The 15323-nt window shown below is 51.4% G+C and overlaps 2 protein-coding genes and 1 long non-coding RNA gene across 4 annotated transcripts; 1 reads left to right on the top strand and 2 right to left on the bottom strand.

The window, feature by feature from the left end:
• Positions 1-547: 547 nt before the first annotated feature.
• On the top strand, positions 548-2020 carry LOC120499526. Its single transcript, XR_005626893.1, has 2 exons — positions 548-1241; positions 1611-2020. It is a non-coding gene; the product is annotated as an uncharacterized LOC120499526 (long non-coding RNA).
• Positions 2021-2940: 920 nt separating this feature from the next.
• LOC120499520 (antigen-presenting glycoprotein CD1d-like) lies at positions 2941-6273 on the bottom strand. 2 transcript variants are annotated; one of them, XM_039703304.1, is made up of 6 exons: positions 6137-6273; positions 4668-4928; positions 3833-4117; positions 3445-3729; positions 3232-3328; positions 2941-3119 (listed from the first exon to the last, which is right to left on the bottom strand). In XM_039703304.1, the coding sequence occupies exons 1-6, from the start codon at positions 6207-6209 to the stop codon at positions 3074-3076; spliced, it is 1047 nt and encodes a 348-aa protein (XP_039559238.1). In that variant the 5' UTR covers positions 6210-6273; the 3' UTR covers positions 2941-3073. The 2 variants fall into 2 exon arrangements, with proteins under 2 accessions (XP_039559238.1, XP_039559239.1); XM_039703305.1 differs by having other exon boundaries at positions 4668-4925; positions 6137-6272.
• Positions 6274-9543: 3270 nt separating this feature from the next.
• On the bottom strand, positions 9544-13310 carry LOC120499527 (T-cell surface glycoprotein CD1b-3-like). Its single transcript, XM_039703316.1, has 7 exons — positions 13241-13310; positions 12396-12551; positions 10805-11062; positions 10364-10645; positions 9976-10260; positions 9773-9869; positions 9544-9604 (listed from the first exon to the last, which is right to left on the bottom strand). Exons 1-7 carry the CDS (start codon positions 13308-13310, stop codon positions 9544-9546), a joined length of 1209 nt encoding a protein of 402 aa, XP_039559250.1.
• Positions 13311-15323: the final 2013 nt, after the last annotated feature.

The following is a 15323-nucleotide window of genomic DNA, read 5'->3' as shown; positions in this document are numbered from 1 at the left end:
GAGTTTAAATATCTGTTCAAAGGTGCTTTCTGACCCCTGAGAAGTTTGTCCCTGGTTTGCAGCCAGCTGTGAATAAACTGGTACTGGTGAGAAGGTTTTGAAGGCATTCAGAGACCATGTTTGAATGAGGGATAAAAGGTTCACAGATCAGGTAAACTTTAATCTCTTCAGTTTATAATGTCCATCAATTAATTTTACAGTAAAGGCTTTACCCTGGAGCTGATTAGAAGCAGTTTTGATGGTGTCAGTCCCCAAAGATGATAGTACCTTGGTGTCTCATATTTCTGCCTGGCATACCCACTAGCAAGAAATGTTTCTCAAAAGAAGTGGGAATTGCAGGAAACCCACACAAACAGGAAGACTTTATTCCTTTGGTGTGAAATTTGGAAGTTTAAATTTTCAGGAGTTTTATACACATGCTTTATATTCATACACATAGGTATGTGGAAAGAAAGAAAGAAAAGAAAAGAAAGAAAAGAAAGAAGAAAGAAAAGAAAGAAAGAAAGAAAGAAAGAAAAGAAAAGAAAGAAAGAAAGAAAGAAAGAAAGAAAGAAAGAAAGAAAGAAAGAAAGAAAGAAAGAAAGAAAGAAAGAAAGAAAGAAAGAAAGAAAGTCACGACAACGAGGCCCACAGTGCTCTAATAATTCTGGACCAAATAGTTGGATTATTTCACCATGTCATGTCTCTCTGGCTCCCCAGGACAGGTGATGGAGCATGGCTTTGGGTTTTTAAGCAGGCCTGACAACTGCAAACATCTTCCTGGCTTTTTGCCTTTATCTTGAAATCTGGCGCTGAGGCGAGAAACGCCTTGGGCTCGTCCCCGGCTCTGCAGTGCTGGGGGTGACTGAGGGCTGGGTCCGGGGACATGCGGAATCGGAGGGAAGCCACAGCGAGTGCTTGGAAGCGCAGGCCCGGGTTTGGACGGGGCCGAGGGCAGGGACGGGGAGTCCGGGTCTGCACCGCCGGCCGGTGACGTAGGAGGAGCACGCACGGCATTGGCGAACGGGCCGTGGCACAGCCAATGGCAGCGTGAGGCGGGCGGGGGGGGCGCCGGGGATCTACCGGGCACCAGGTGACGTCAGATGCAGTCCGAGTCACCATTGGCAGCTCGCTCGGGCGCGGCAGGGACCCGGCAGGGACCCTGGCAGAAATGGTGCCCAAGCAGCCTGTGGTGAAGACCTTGAGGAAGCAGCTGTCCTGCAGCAGCCCATTGTGAAATACAAAGCTGTGTTTCGTGTCAGGTACACACAGGCAACCTGTGTATCTGTGATTGTGATATGTGTGGAAACTGACCATGGGACAGTCATAAAGATAATTCTAATAAATAACTGAGGAAGTAAAGCATGGAAGAAGACCTTTGAACCTATCCTTTGTTTGCAATTAACCTTTATAAGTCTTAAGTTGCTTTAGGAGCATTTGAATTAAAGCTTTAAGGATGTTCCTGTTTGACAGGAACTTTCTGCTTCTAGCTAAAGAGTTTTGCAATAATAACCTTTTGAAGTATAGTTTTAAAATATTGCTTGTAGTAAAGATCTTTAAAACTATAGCTTTAGAATATATAAAAAGGAAACATGCTTATCTCAATGCCTTAACAAAATATGGAAAAGCAGCTTGAGAAAGGAAGATGAACATCAACTCCAGGATTGATAGTTTTGACCAAGGGAAGCTGGACGTCACTGGTATGAGATTTATAGTCCTTACAATTAAAAGGTGAACCCGCATCTGGACCCTGGACCTCACCAGCTGGGAGACTTCTTTCTTCTTTCGGAAGCTGGACCCCACCATCTGGGGATACTCCTTTCTGGGATACATCCTGAGAAAAACTAAATCACAACAGTGTATAGAATTGTTACGTAAAAATTTGGAATAGAAACTGCTGAAAAAGCTTATGAACACCCCTATAAATATCTGTAAGCCCCAACTATTGGTGTGCAGTTGGAGGGAAAATTTCCCCCACTGTACCCAGCACTGTATTGCTCATACTTTACCGTATTAATTAATAAATTGATTGCTGCTTGAGTATTGGCCTCGTCAAGCTTCTCATTTATAACACCATGAAGGTCCACAGCTGCAGAGATCCACCTGCAGCATTTGGAGGAGTCCAATGCTGTAGAAGGTAGGTGTGCCTGAGAGGGACTGTGACCCTATGGAGACACTATGGTGGAGCAGGGTCCTGGCAGAACTTGTGACCCTGAGGGGAATCCACACTGAAGCAGCCTGTTCCTGAAGGAGTGACCCCATAGAAAGGACCCATGATGGAGACATTTGTGAGAGTCGGTCTCCTGTGAGTGGGACTCCACACTGGAGCAGGATGAGGAGGAAGGAGCAATGGACAATACAAAATGAACTGATGACAATCCTTATTCCACATCCTGCTGTGGTGTGTGTTGCTCAGTCTCTCAGAGCCTCAGCATGGCTTTTTCATGGCAGGCATAGTGGAAGGGTGACAATCCCCCATCCTTCCAGCTTTTACAGAGAGAGGAGGCAAACATGGCGGCAGGAGTCAGAAGTGGAGGAGATCCTGATGTAAAACCATTCTGGACTGAGGGTGAGATCAGCCCTGGAGATGGAGCAGCTCAAAATGTGTCAGTGATGTCAGGGGTGTTACTTGATTCCTCCCTTCCCTTCTCTCCCCAGTGAAAGAACTTATATCTCTCCATCTCCCCCTGATTTGTGGTCTGCTCCATCCCACATCTCACTCAGCAGCCTCACAGTGGTTTGGCCTTGGGTTGTAACTGTCCTGTCAGGAACAGGCCATGGAGAGATGTGGGAGAGGCTGTCAGAGGACTGGCTTCTCCTGACATGCCAGGTGGAGACCAACCAGAATCCAGAAAAAGGAAGAGTCTTTGGCTGCAATATGGAGTATCTGTAGTGCACTGAGGGGTTTCCTGAGAAAAGCTACTGAGGAGGAAGAAGGGTGAGAGACACAGGAGCCATATGTATCAGAGGAATTTTGTAGCTGTTTAATGCAGTGGTTTTCCAGAACAAAACCATGTCGGTGCTGATGGGTCAGGGGTGGGACATGAACTAAGAATGGAGAGCAAGCAGCTGTTGCTGTGTGGGCAACCAGACCTCAAATGATGAATTCCTGGGTCTCCCATGTAGCCTCGTTACCTTTCCTGCAAAGGGTATGTGTGAGTTGAGTGAGTTCACTCCTACAGACCTGCTGCAACCCCTGGATTGACCTATATTCCCATAAATCTTACAGCAGGTTACAGAGGGAGGGCTCACCTGCGCTTCCACCACCAAAATCCCCCAGCAAAGGCTGTGGCCACAAGAAGCAGCACTGCAACAGTGATGCTGATGGTTGGAGCTGTGCTGCGGTTTTCTGGGAGAGGGAGCGAAGAGTGTGTGAGGGTTGCAGCACCAGTCAGGAGCTGCTCCTCACAGGGCCAATGGCTGGTATCTGCAGCCTGCACCCCATGCCCGATGGGTGGCACCTACCCCATGGGATGAGAAGGCTGCGGGTGCCCAGGCTGTGGTGGCGCACACGGCAGACATAGCTGTGCCCATCACGGGGAGCCACGGCCAGGATGCTGCGGAGCTGGTACGTAAGGTCAGCGTTGGGCAGGATGGTGCTGGTGTTGAGCGCTGGGCCTGGAGGCACCTCCTGGCCATCCCGCAGCCAGGCCACGCTGATGGGACGGGGATAGAAGCCAGTGACATGGCAAACAAGCAGCAGCTGGTCTAGGCTGGGGGTGCGGGCGAAGACCGTGGCCACAGGCAGCTCTGTGGAATGAGAGCAAAGGGGTGGGGCAAGCCTTGGTGGGTCACGTCTGGGGCCCAGTGTGGGGGCTTTTGGGTGGCTGTTGCAGGGTCAGGGTGGTCTCACCTTGTCTCTCTAGAATTTCCTTCCCATACCTCTTCAGGGTGAGGAAGTTGCTCTGGCATACCCAGATAGAGAGAAGGTACTCCAGGAGTATTCTGAGAGACTTCTGTCTGTTGAGGCTCTTGCTGACCAGCTCTGCCACCTGGAATGGCTGTCGGGCCTCCCAGCCCTGTTTATCTACCTCAAAAGCTACGAGGTCTCTGCCATCCCAGCCAATATTGAGGAAGCCCTGGCTTGTTGTATTGGGGTACAGCACACAGCCTGCACGGATCTGAACCACCAATGGGTCTGTCAACAGCAAAGCCAATGGAGAGGTCCCATGAGTGTGTGGAACGTGGGTGGCATGAGGTGGGATATGTCTGAAAGCACATACAGGGATGCAGTGGAAAGCAGGGTGCAATGGGCAGCAGGGGGTAAGGCCATGCTTCAGGAGACCCCAGACACCCAGCAAGCCCTCAGGCTTGGAAGAATGGAGTGGATACCAGTGTGGGGTGCTTGCTTAAAAAGAATTCTGTCCCCTAAAGTATTTGCCCCCAATTTTTTCTTTCATGATCTTTGCTGTGTCAATCCTTCAGCTCCTGTAAATTTGGTGGCAGCACCCTGATATAAAGAGGGGTTCCTTTTGCCAGATGGCAGAAGCTCCTAGGTGTATTTTTGGTCTGCTGCCCTACCCATTCCTGCTAATCATATTCCCCAGCAGCTGCAGTGTTTGAGGAGCTGTTGCACCTTGTGAGACCCACCCCCCGCCCCCGCAAATGCCATCCTGGTGGGGAGGAGGCAACAGCCAAAACCTGGGGAGAAGGACTAGGGCTCAGGCAGGGCTCGTTTCTGTACTCACAATGCTGTTTTGTCTGCTGAACTGTGTCGTGCACAAATCGGATCATATTGCGCAGAACAATTTTGTACTGGGACATTATCTTTTCCCCGTCGCCTTCAGCTGCAGCCTGGCTGACCCAGGGCCAGTAGAAGTGGATGCTCCAGTTGGCTGGATCCAGCGTTAAGATAGCTATGTCCCCTACTAGTGCCACACATGACACCTCAGCAGAGCTGATGTTGGCAAAGAGGCTAGTCAGGAGGTACTGGATAACCTGTGGCTCTGCTAGGAGAGAGAATGGAGACAGGAAAGGGTGCAGGAAGGAGATGAATGGAGGTGCTGAAGGGGAAACATGAAGCTGGAGGGGGAGGGGAACAGGGGATTCAGACTAGATAATAAGAAAGGATTTTTTAAGTGAGGGGTAGTGAGACACTTGTACATGTTACTCAGACATATTGTGGATGTCCCATCCCTGGCAACATTCAAGGCCAGGTTGTTTGGGACTCTGAGCAGGGAAGGTGTCCCTGTCGATGGCAGAGGGGTTGGACTAAATGGCCTTTAAAGGTCCTTTTCAAACTGCAAATCATTCTGCGCTTGTATGATTCTGTGCTCTTCATCCCGCTCAGGGTTGTTTTCCTGTCCAAACTTCCCCTGACTTCACTGCTCTTTTTCTTTCTCTATCTTACTTTCAGCAAAGTGGTTATCTCCTGCAGAGGATTTTAGGCATTTTGTTCCCTCCCTTCCATGCCTTCCTCCTGGCCACAGCTGCTGTCTGACTGTGCAGAGCAGATAAAGGGGCACCTTGCTGCTCGTTTGAGGTGATGTTTCCCCCCAGGAGAAACACCTGTGCCAGGACTTTGCCAAAGATCTGGACACAGTACAGAGGATATGGAGGATGCTTGATAGAAAAGGGCATTTTGTCCAAGTTTGGGGCTCCCTGATAGGGCCAGGTCACCAGCCCAGCCCAGAGATCAGTCCTGACTTTCTGTGTCTGACGCTCCCTGCCCGGAAGCATAAGGTCTTATGGGGTTGTGGTAAAACTCTCTGTGTGACAGCAGTGCCCAAAAAACCGTCTGGCAGGTGCAGCTCCCTAATGAACGAGAGGCTGCTGGAAGAGGCCCTCAGCACCATGTGGAGCTGAGATCTGCCTGGCATCCATGGGCTCCCTGCAGGGGGAGGACATCTTGCAGGGTAACTCAACACCCAAGGCCTGGCTGAGGACCACTGTTGTCTCTTCTCTTTGTGTGCCCAAGGCCCTGTGTTGGAGCTGGTGAGGCAGAAGTCCTGAGCTGGAGGCAGGAACAGAGAGGGTGGGCAGGGACAAAGCATGTTTGGGTGATGCACGATGGGAGGTGGCCCTCTGATGCTGGGAATCATCCACCCCCCTCTATGGCACAGTGGCCTGGCCATGCCTCCCCTGAGCAGAATTTGTGGGGTCCTCTGACAGGCGGGAGCGGTAAGAGCAGTTGAGGTGAGCCAGGACTCCCACTTACCCTCTGGATCTGCCCACATCCCAGGGAGGAGGATTACAAGGAAGAGGAAGAGGAGGAGGCGAGGAGGCTGCATGGTGCACGCGGCAAGGCTGAAGAAGCAGCAGCAGTGACTGTGGGAGCAGGAAGAACCTGTGAGAACCTAAGCTTCAACCCAGCCCAGCAGTCACTGCGGTGCCTCTCCACCAATTGGAGAATCAGTGTGTCAAGGGAGGGGCCCAGAAGTCCCAAGCTGAAAGCTGGGGATGTGTGGGAGGGACAAAAGCTGAAATAAGGTCTTGAGCACAAAGTGTCCTGACAGGCTGGGGTTGGAAAAAGCCCAGCCAGAAGGAGAAGGCAGGGAAAGAGACCCAGGAAACACAACTAGGAAAATAGATATTCCAGCATCTAAGCTGGGTTTTCCTGACTCCCCCTCCCCACCTATTGTACTATCCCTGTTCTTGTGGGATGCCTCAGCACCAATGCAGGTGACAATGGCATTTGGATTTCAGACCTGACTGGAGAAAAACAGTTGCTGTCTTCTCAACCCCTACATAGGAAGAAGGGATAGCCCCTCCTGCTCCTGTCACCTCCAGTTCAAGCTGCTCCTGCATCACTTGCCTAATTCTGAAGATGGGGCTCCCAGGGAGGAGGCAACAAGTGTTCCAACTAGATGAAATCTGTAGGACATAGCTGGGGAGCCCTAACTCTGCTCTAAACACCTGGGGATGGGCCTAGCAACTCCCCTTTCCTTCCCACCAGCTTTGATGAGGAATCCGGTCCCCCTCCCCAAGAGCCCCCTGTGCAAGGGAACAGAAATGGTGGGAGCCATCCCTGTGCTCTGTCCCACTGGCACCAGTGTCCAATGCTGGAGGGATCATGGGGTGCCCAGAGTAAACCTCTCCCCACAATGTTCCCAGCTGACTGCTCCTCGCCAGCTCCTCCCCTCAACATGTAGTTTCTCTTCCCCTTTTTTGGGTAGTGCCTGCACTGGGGGCAAAGGCAGAACCAAAACCACAAGCAAGGGCAAGTTTGAGGGTTGCACCTCTGTAGTGTCCAAACACTGAATACTTTTGTTCCCATGGAGCTGTCCCAGAGAGAAGTAGGGATGCTGTGGTGGCCTGGTAGGTCCAGAAATTACACCAATTTCCCCAGCAGCATGATGCAGCGGATGTCCAGCTATGCCACCACAAGATCCACATCCCTCCCACTAGTCCTACACCCAGAGGAGACTGTTTGGCTGTCAGGATGGCAAAGCGCAGCCATGGGGCAGTCAGGGAGGGAAGCGACAAGGGGGCTTTTGTCTCTGCAGTCCTGTGAGGCCCCTGGCTTATGTGGGTGGTCACAATGTGTTCAGCCCCCTCGGAAATTCCTCCAGATGTCTGTCTTGGTGGATCTGCTTTAAAGTTCTGCTTTAGCTCTTCCACTTCTCTATTGAATGTACTTCTCATGTTTGGAGTTTTTTTCACTTCCTTTTTTGCTCACAGCTTCTTCCTCCTTCAAATTGTCACTTCTCTGGTCTGAAAATGACTCAAGGAGACAGGGGGCTGTTGGTCCACACAGACCATTGGTCCTCAGAGTCCTCTCAAGTGACTGTGGTCCTCAGAGTCACCCCCAGGTTACTACTGGTCTCCACAGTTTCTTCAGGTGACATTGGTCCTTACAGTCTTGTGAAGTGATTACTGGTCCTCACTTATCCCATGCCCTAGAGCACTATTGGACTTTGAAGTTCTCATGTGGCCACTGGTCCTCAAAGACCCCACAGGTGACATTGGTCCTTGCAATCTCCCCCTGAGGTGAAGTCTGTAACCCCCCAAGCTGCGCCTGGGGGAGTTGGAGCGGAGAGTGCCTCTGGGTGCCATACTGGATGGGTGGGTGAGCAGCAGCAACTGCTGCACTGAGCTGTGATAAGATGCCTTAAGAACCTTCTAAAAATGCCTGGGTGGGCTGAGTTATTGTAAGGTCTCTTAGGAGATGTAAGCAAACACTTGCAGACACCCCCCTGGTACCAGGTGCTTATTGGTGTGGTGCTGTAGGGTCTCTTGGGAGGTCATTCACATGAACAGCTTTCCTCAACAGGTTTCCTCACTGGCTGCACCTGATCTCCAGGTCTGCCTGGTACCATGAGTGCTCCAGGATGTTCCACTCTGCTTGGGAGAGGAATTGCCCTGTGGGTGCCAAGGCCACAGGAAGGCATGCCCACCTCAGCGTTTCATCTGCCTGTCCCAAGTCAGCAGGGGCTGGGAGAGGCTTGGTGTCACTCCTCTTGCAGTGAGGTCCTTGAGCCCTGTGATGGCAGCAGGAGATGCTGGCTGCTAGGGAAGCGCAGTCCTTACCACAGCTTTGAGGTTTCCAGGTTCTGGCCAGGGGAGAACAAACACCATTGGATTTGTGGAGGATATGGCCATAAGGCAGCCAGGTTTTCTGGCTTGCCATGGCTGCCAGACTTATCCTGGGAAATTGCAGGAAGTTGTCCAGTGAAACCAAACCTTTTGAAGCTACATGTTCAAGTTGATTGGGAGCATGAACTACATGCCTTCCTTTGTGTCTTCCTCTGCTATCTTTCATGGGACATGGACTTCTTTTTTCTCCTTTACTGGGAACCTTGGGGTCACTTTACCCCCATATGCACAGTTGCTTATTTCCATGCAATATGTGAGAACACGTTCATATATTCACAGGCACACATGTACTGTTTTTCCCTCATGCCTTGGTGCTTCCTGCAATTAGTGCCAATAATTCAGTGGTGTTTTAACTTGCATACATGGCTGATCAAAACCTCTCCAAGCCCATTCAACTGCTAAAGAAAGGCACATTATCTTAGTGAAAATATGAATGGTTTATTTTCATTTCATACACATATGCAGCTCCCACACATTACACCAGTTTCAGTGTTACTCAGCACTTTGTAAGGCCATTTCTGGCCAGGTTCTGTTAGTTTGTGTGGAACCACCACAGTTCAGTCTCAGCACAAATATTTCTGGAATATGGTTAATAAAGGTAATTTTTAGGAAAAAAAAAAAAAACAAAACCAAAAACACAACAAAACAAAACAAAAGAACCCAGAAAGTGACAGTAGAAGGGGACAGCTTTCCACCTTCTGACAAAAGTGTTACTGAAGCAGAACCAGGAGAATTTGCCACTGGTATTGAGGTGCCCTACAGCATTAGTGGGTGGACTGGCCAGTGCCATAAGCTAAGACATGATCATGTGTAACAAGTGAGAAAATCGTAGATGTGCACTTGTGTTTGTTTAGAAAATTCAGGTTAGTCAAAAGTTCAGATTTCTCTCACTGGGTTTCTCTTGTGTATCTCTGAAGCGAGCTAGTCTTGCAATTGGCAATGCCCAGAACTTAGGTGAAGCAGAAAAAGGTAGTTCTTTTTACTGTGTCGGCAGTGGGAGGGAATGGGGACTGTTTGCTCTCTTCTGAGCTAAGCGTCTTTGCTCAGGATGGAGTTCCTGGACTCTGATTCCTCCATCTCCTGGTGCTTTCTGAAATGAGAGGGGGATAGCTGGATGCTCCATGGCAGAGACCTTCTAGGAGTGCAGACAGCATCTGCCAGGGCCCAAGCAAGAGCTTTGCTACTCAGTGCAGAAATCCCCATGGCATTTCTTTCCCTCCTCTCTCACTGCCACTCCCTGTGGCAGAGAGGGACTGACCTTTGTCTCCACACCCAAAGCACCGCCATGGCAGCTACGGCCATGGCTGCAAGCAGCCCGGCCACGAGCCCTGTGATCAGCACCACTTCTGATCTCCCTGGGAAACATAAGGAGAAGCTGCCATGAACTTTCTGCGGTTTGCTCCATCTGGTGGGGCAGGGTGGTTCAGGACCCCCATCTCAGCCCCTGTGGGTGGCACCTACCCCATGGGATGAGAAGGCTGCGGGTGCCCAGGCTGTGGTGGCGCACACGGCAGACATAGCTGTGCCCATCACGGGGAGCCACGGCCAGGATGCTGCGGAGCTGGTACGTAAGGTCAGCGTTGGGCAGGATGGTGCTGGTGTTGAGCGCTGGGCCTGGAGGCACCTCCTGGCCATCCCGCAGCCAGGCCACGCTGATGGGACGGGGATAGAAGCCAGTGACATGGCAAACAAGCAGCAGCTGGTCTAGGCTGGGGGTGCGGGCGAAGACCGTGGCCACAGGCAGCTCTGTGGAATGAGAGCAAAGGGGTGGGGCAAGCCTTGGTGGGTCACGTCTGGGGCCCAGTGTGGGGGCTTTTGGGTGGCTGTTGCAGGGTCAGGGTGGTCTCACCTTGTCTCTCCAGAGCTGTCTTCCCATAGTGCAGGAGCACCTTCATGTCATCGACACAAGTATCATTGAAGAGAGTTTCCACCAGCTCACTCAGGGCAGTGTAGTTCTGGAGAAATGACTGGACATACCGTGACAACTTGGTGTCCTGGGAGAGGGTCCAGGTTAAATTCTTTGTGTCGAAACTGAGGAAATCCTGACCATTGTAACCCAGATAGCCAAAGGCCTGGGAGGTTCTGTTGGGGTACAGAATGCAGCCTGCTGTGCACTGAACAACAAAGGGGTCTGGCGAGGCAAAGAGGAGAGAAAGGTTGCGTGAGGGGCTGGGATTGCCTTCCTGCAGACATAGTCAGTGCCTCCTATACAGCACCAGCACTATCAGATCCTTCCCCACTTCCCAGCTGCTTTTCAAGAAAGGGGATGCAGTGAAGACTGAGTACTCACATGGGATGTCCCTTTGCATGGCCCCTTCATTGATTAGATGGTTGAACTTTTCAAAATAGATCTTAAGCAGGTTTTCAATGGTGTCCCAGTCAGCATGGGGCAGGGCTGGGCGCACCCAGGGCTGGCAGAAGCGGATGGACCATGTGTGTTTATCAAGAGAACCAAGTTCGATGTCTTCCAGCAGGCCCAGCCCCTCCATGTCCACAAACGAGGTGTTTTGGAAGGTGGTGGTCTGGAGCAGCCGGATAGTGAAAGTCCCTATATGAGAGAAGGGTTGACAGGGAGGAGATGGCACTGGGAGAAGAGGGCTGAGGAAAGGGTCCTTGAGGTTGCAGGGATCCGTGGGTTCCCCATAAGCCCCTTATAGCGTTTGCAGCCCCAGTTCCCATTTCCTGCACCCACCTGGGGTGGCTGCATCCCGGCTGGGGAGGAGGTGTGGAGCCAGGGGACAAGGAGGAGTAAGGAAGCAGTGCCCAAGATGGGTGGGAAGCAGGAAGCCTCTCCCCTATGGAGTCCCATGGAGGTAGATGTGCATGAGCCAGGGGTTCCACTTACCATCCAGGTTTGCCCATGTCCCAGAGAGGAGGAAGGGGTAGAGGAGGAGGGAGAGAAGGCAGCAGCAAGGGGACTGCATGGTTCCAGCAGTGAGGCCCAGAGTGTGCAGCAGTTGGTGCAGCAGCAGGAAGAATAAACTGTTGAGAGATGTGGCCTCAGATGTCTCCTCAGGCTGGCTCTGCCTGGGCAGCTCTGCTGGTGCTAATGGCCCTGGCAGCCAGTGGGGCTGGCACTGAGGTTTAGGGGAGGGCTCTGAGGTTACCAGTTGGAGCGAGCTGGGACATCCTGAGTATGGCTGTGAGTGCTGGGGGAATTTGATTGTGAGCAAGGTTGTTCCACTGCATGCAGGAGCAGTCCCTCATGGCTGCAGCAGCACCTTGACAATTGTGGTGATGTGGGTGAGCTGAGTCCTCTGTTCTACCCCCCTTTCAGGTCAGCATGTTTCTTGGCCATGTGCTGCATCCACTGCCCTGACAGGAATATCCCTTACTTGTGTCTGGCATATCTGGCCCTGTGTTGCCTCAGCTCTCTTCACAGAGAGCAGCAGGCACAAGCTTTCTCAAGGATTTTTCCTGGGAAGGCAGTGAGAAGCACAGAGAGAAGAAGAGAAAACAATTCTTATCTCTATTCTCTGCTCTTGTTGTTTTTGTACATGTGTAATGTGTTATGGAGATTGTTTACCTGAAGGGATTTGGTAATTGGATTCTAGTGATAGTTGTTTATATTAATTAACTAATCACTCAAAGCTATGTCCTGACTGTCTGGACACAGTTAAGGGTTTTTCTTTAGTATCTTTTTAATGTCTCTTTAATACAGTATAGTACAATGTAATATAATATAGTTTTAATAAAGCAATTGTTCAGCATTCTGAATCAATGGAATCAGATGCCAATCATTCCCTGCATTGGGGGCTCCCTGCATTCCATAGCCCTGCATAGAACATTGCCACCTGCTCTGCACTGCCAAGTGGGTTCACAACAACATAGCCGTTTTTCCCACAGGGCAGGCAAGCCCTATTCCAACCGCAGGGCCTCACGCCTGGGCTCTCTGTGTCCCAAGGCTGTGTACTGGTCCCATGCCTCTTTGTCACCTGCCCGCCATCCTACAGCCAGGCCACTCTGATGGGCCACAGGTATGTAAACCAGTGTTGTGGCAAACCTGGAGGAGAGCTGGGCCATGGCCTTGGAAAGCTCTGAGGGGTAAAAGAGAGTGAAGGAGAAAAGTTGATGGTAATATCCCTTGACCCCTCAGCACTGCTGGTCTCATCCTGGGGAAGGGACTTCCCAGAGTTGAGGTGATAAGCACTTCCAGCCTGGACCACATCTGTGGGGTCAGGAATGGCTGAGGAAGCAGCTCTCCAGGAGCTCTTCTTGGGGTACAAGAAGTGAAGGGGCTAGAGCAGCTATAGTGTGGTGGTCCCCAAGGGGAGAGATAGGCTGCAGGGCCTGGAAAGGACTGTTTCCCACTAACAGTCATCAGACTCCTAGAGCAGTGGCAGTTGGCTGGACAGGATCTTCAAGGTGGGATGGGACCCCACCATCAAGCCCATTCCAGGGAGTTGCAGTAGATATGCATCTTCCCCCTTTCCACAAAGCTCTATCCAATGCCATGGAGCCTGGGAGCTGTCTCTCTGCTTCCCTATACCAGAGTGTAGGGGAGTCTGAAGTCTGCCCTAAACGGCCTGAAAGGGGAGGGTCTGAGGATCAGCTGCAGCCTGGCAACTCCCCTTTCCTTCCCACCAGCTTTGGTGAGGAATCTGGTCCCCCTCCTCAAGAGCCCCCTGTGCACAGAAACAAAAATGGTGGGAACCATCCCCCTGCTCTGTCCAAACTGGCAGCAGTGTCCCAGTGCTGGAGGAACAATGACCAGAGCCAGCCTCACCCCACAATCCCATATCCACTGCTCCGTCCCTCACCTGCAGTTTCTCTTCCCCTTTCCTAGGGGTGCCCATGTTGAAGGTGAAGGCAGAGCTGAAACCACAGCCGAGGGGAAGTCTGAGGTGGGGTGCCCTGATAACAACCAAACACAGCAGAGGTATTCATGTTGGTATGTGACCCTTCCAAGCACAACTGGGACCAAATGTCACTGCTCCATGTCACCATTTTTGGTGTCTCCAGCTCTAGGGACATGGAGAAGGCCCGTATGGGGCTGCTGCAGGATGAGCTCCAGCATCCCATGGCACTGAGTCAGATATGGGGACAAAAGGACACCGAACCCCTTCCCTTCCATGGAGCTGTCCCAGAGAGAAGTAGGGATGCTGTGGTGGCCTGAAATGACACCAACTTCCCCAGCAGCATGATGCAGGGGATGTCCAGCTATGCCACCACAAGATCCACATCCCTCCCACTAGTCCTACACCCAGAGGAGACTGTTTGGCTGTCAGGATGGCAAAGCGCAGCCATGGGGCAGTCAGGGAGGGAAGCGACAAGGGGGCTTTTGTCTCTGCAGTCCTGTGAGGTGATCACTTGTCCCCATGGTCTCCCGTGAGATGACTGCTGGCCACTTCTTGCTGAGCAGCTGAGAGGCCATTCACAGCCCTCTGTCCTGTGCAGGTGCATGTGACAAAACTCAAATAACGTGCAGCCCCCTGTAGGTCAAGATGAGGTCCAGTGTACACAATCCACTGGTATCTACTCATATTTAATTTCTCCTTACTGGTGGCAATAATCACTAGATACAAAATTGCTAAATCCCACAAACTCCACAGAAACAAAGACAAACCGAAAACAGAGGGGTACTCCCCCCTTTTAAGATGGCGTCTGCCACAGGCAACCATGAATAGGGAGACAAAGGGAAAATAGTCAGCCTTCCTCCCTACTTACCTCTCCATCAGCAAAGGCGGTAGGCGCATTCAAGCAGGTGATACTTGGCAAACAGCTGGAACTCATGGGGAGACTTTGCCTTCATTGTGGCAGAGAACAGCAAGGCAAAGCAGCTGGGCTGGGGTGACTTGGTGCCTTTGCCTCAGCTGGCCACTGCTGGCAAGCTCTGGGCAACTCAGACTGGAGCAGGGCCACTCTTTTCCTTCTGGAAAAGGGCTGCTGACAGGCACTTCTGGAATTTGCCTTGAGGCAGGCCAAGATGCAATAGGGGAACAGAAGGGAGGGGGGAAAAGAAAAACTGGCACAAAACCCCCAAAGATTCTGCTTTGAACAAAGGCAAGAGGGATCTGCCTGAGAGACCCCTGACTTTGAAAAGGAACCCCAGCAACCCCTGTCCCTTGTGTGTCAACTTCCATCCATGGCACTGGCTCTTAAAGAGACAATAACAAGTTTGGGCACAGATAGATATGGACTACAATAACGTCTTGGGTTACCCAGAACACATGCTTATTTGAAGTGGGCCAGTCTTCCTTCCTGCCTTTCAAAGGCTCAGCTTTCCCTCAGACTTCTCTCCTCCTGCCCATTACAGCTGCAAGTCACACTCAATGCCATTAGCCAAGTGCAGGGTACAGGGTCTGTGTACAGTGTGGGCTCTTCCCTTGCCAGTGCTCCCACCTGGCTTCTCTGCAGATTGCAGTCTCTTCAGGGGTGGGAGGGGGTGGCCTTGGCTGGCAGGTGACCCTCCCATCCTGCTGCCCATTCCCACTCCTTCAGGGGGACAAGAGAGAGAGTCACAAAGGCAAATGTGAGAAAACACTCATGGGTCAAGACACAAACGTTTTAACAAGGAAAAGAAACTCTCTTGGGAAACACTTCCTCATCTCACACTATGGCCAAGGGTGGCAGAAAACTCTGGAGGCCATTGGGCCCAAGCCGTTGCCCAAGCAGAGTCACCTATAGCCAGCTGCCCTACTCAGAGGGTCGTTCAAGAATGATAGATCATTTAAAAAGCATACATAAAAACAAAAAGCTGCCTGAGTGTGGCCTTGGCATGTCTGAAATCTTCAATTCCAACCTCAACCTATTACATATTGAATGCATAAATAATTATCCAAGTTGTAGTGTAGCGGCAGCATCTAATG

The sequence above is a fragment of the Passer montanus genome, unplaced genomic scaffold (genome assembly GCF_014805655.1).
Source record: "Passer montanus isolate IOZ18808 unplaced genomic scaffold, ASM1480565v1 scaffold162, whole genome shotgun sequence".
Taxonomy (NCBI): Eukaryota; Metazoa; Chordata; class Aves; order Passeriformes; family Passeridae; genus Passer; species Passer montanus.
This window is presented reverse-complemented; position numbering and strand designations above follow the sequence as displayed.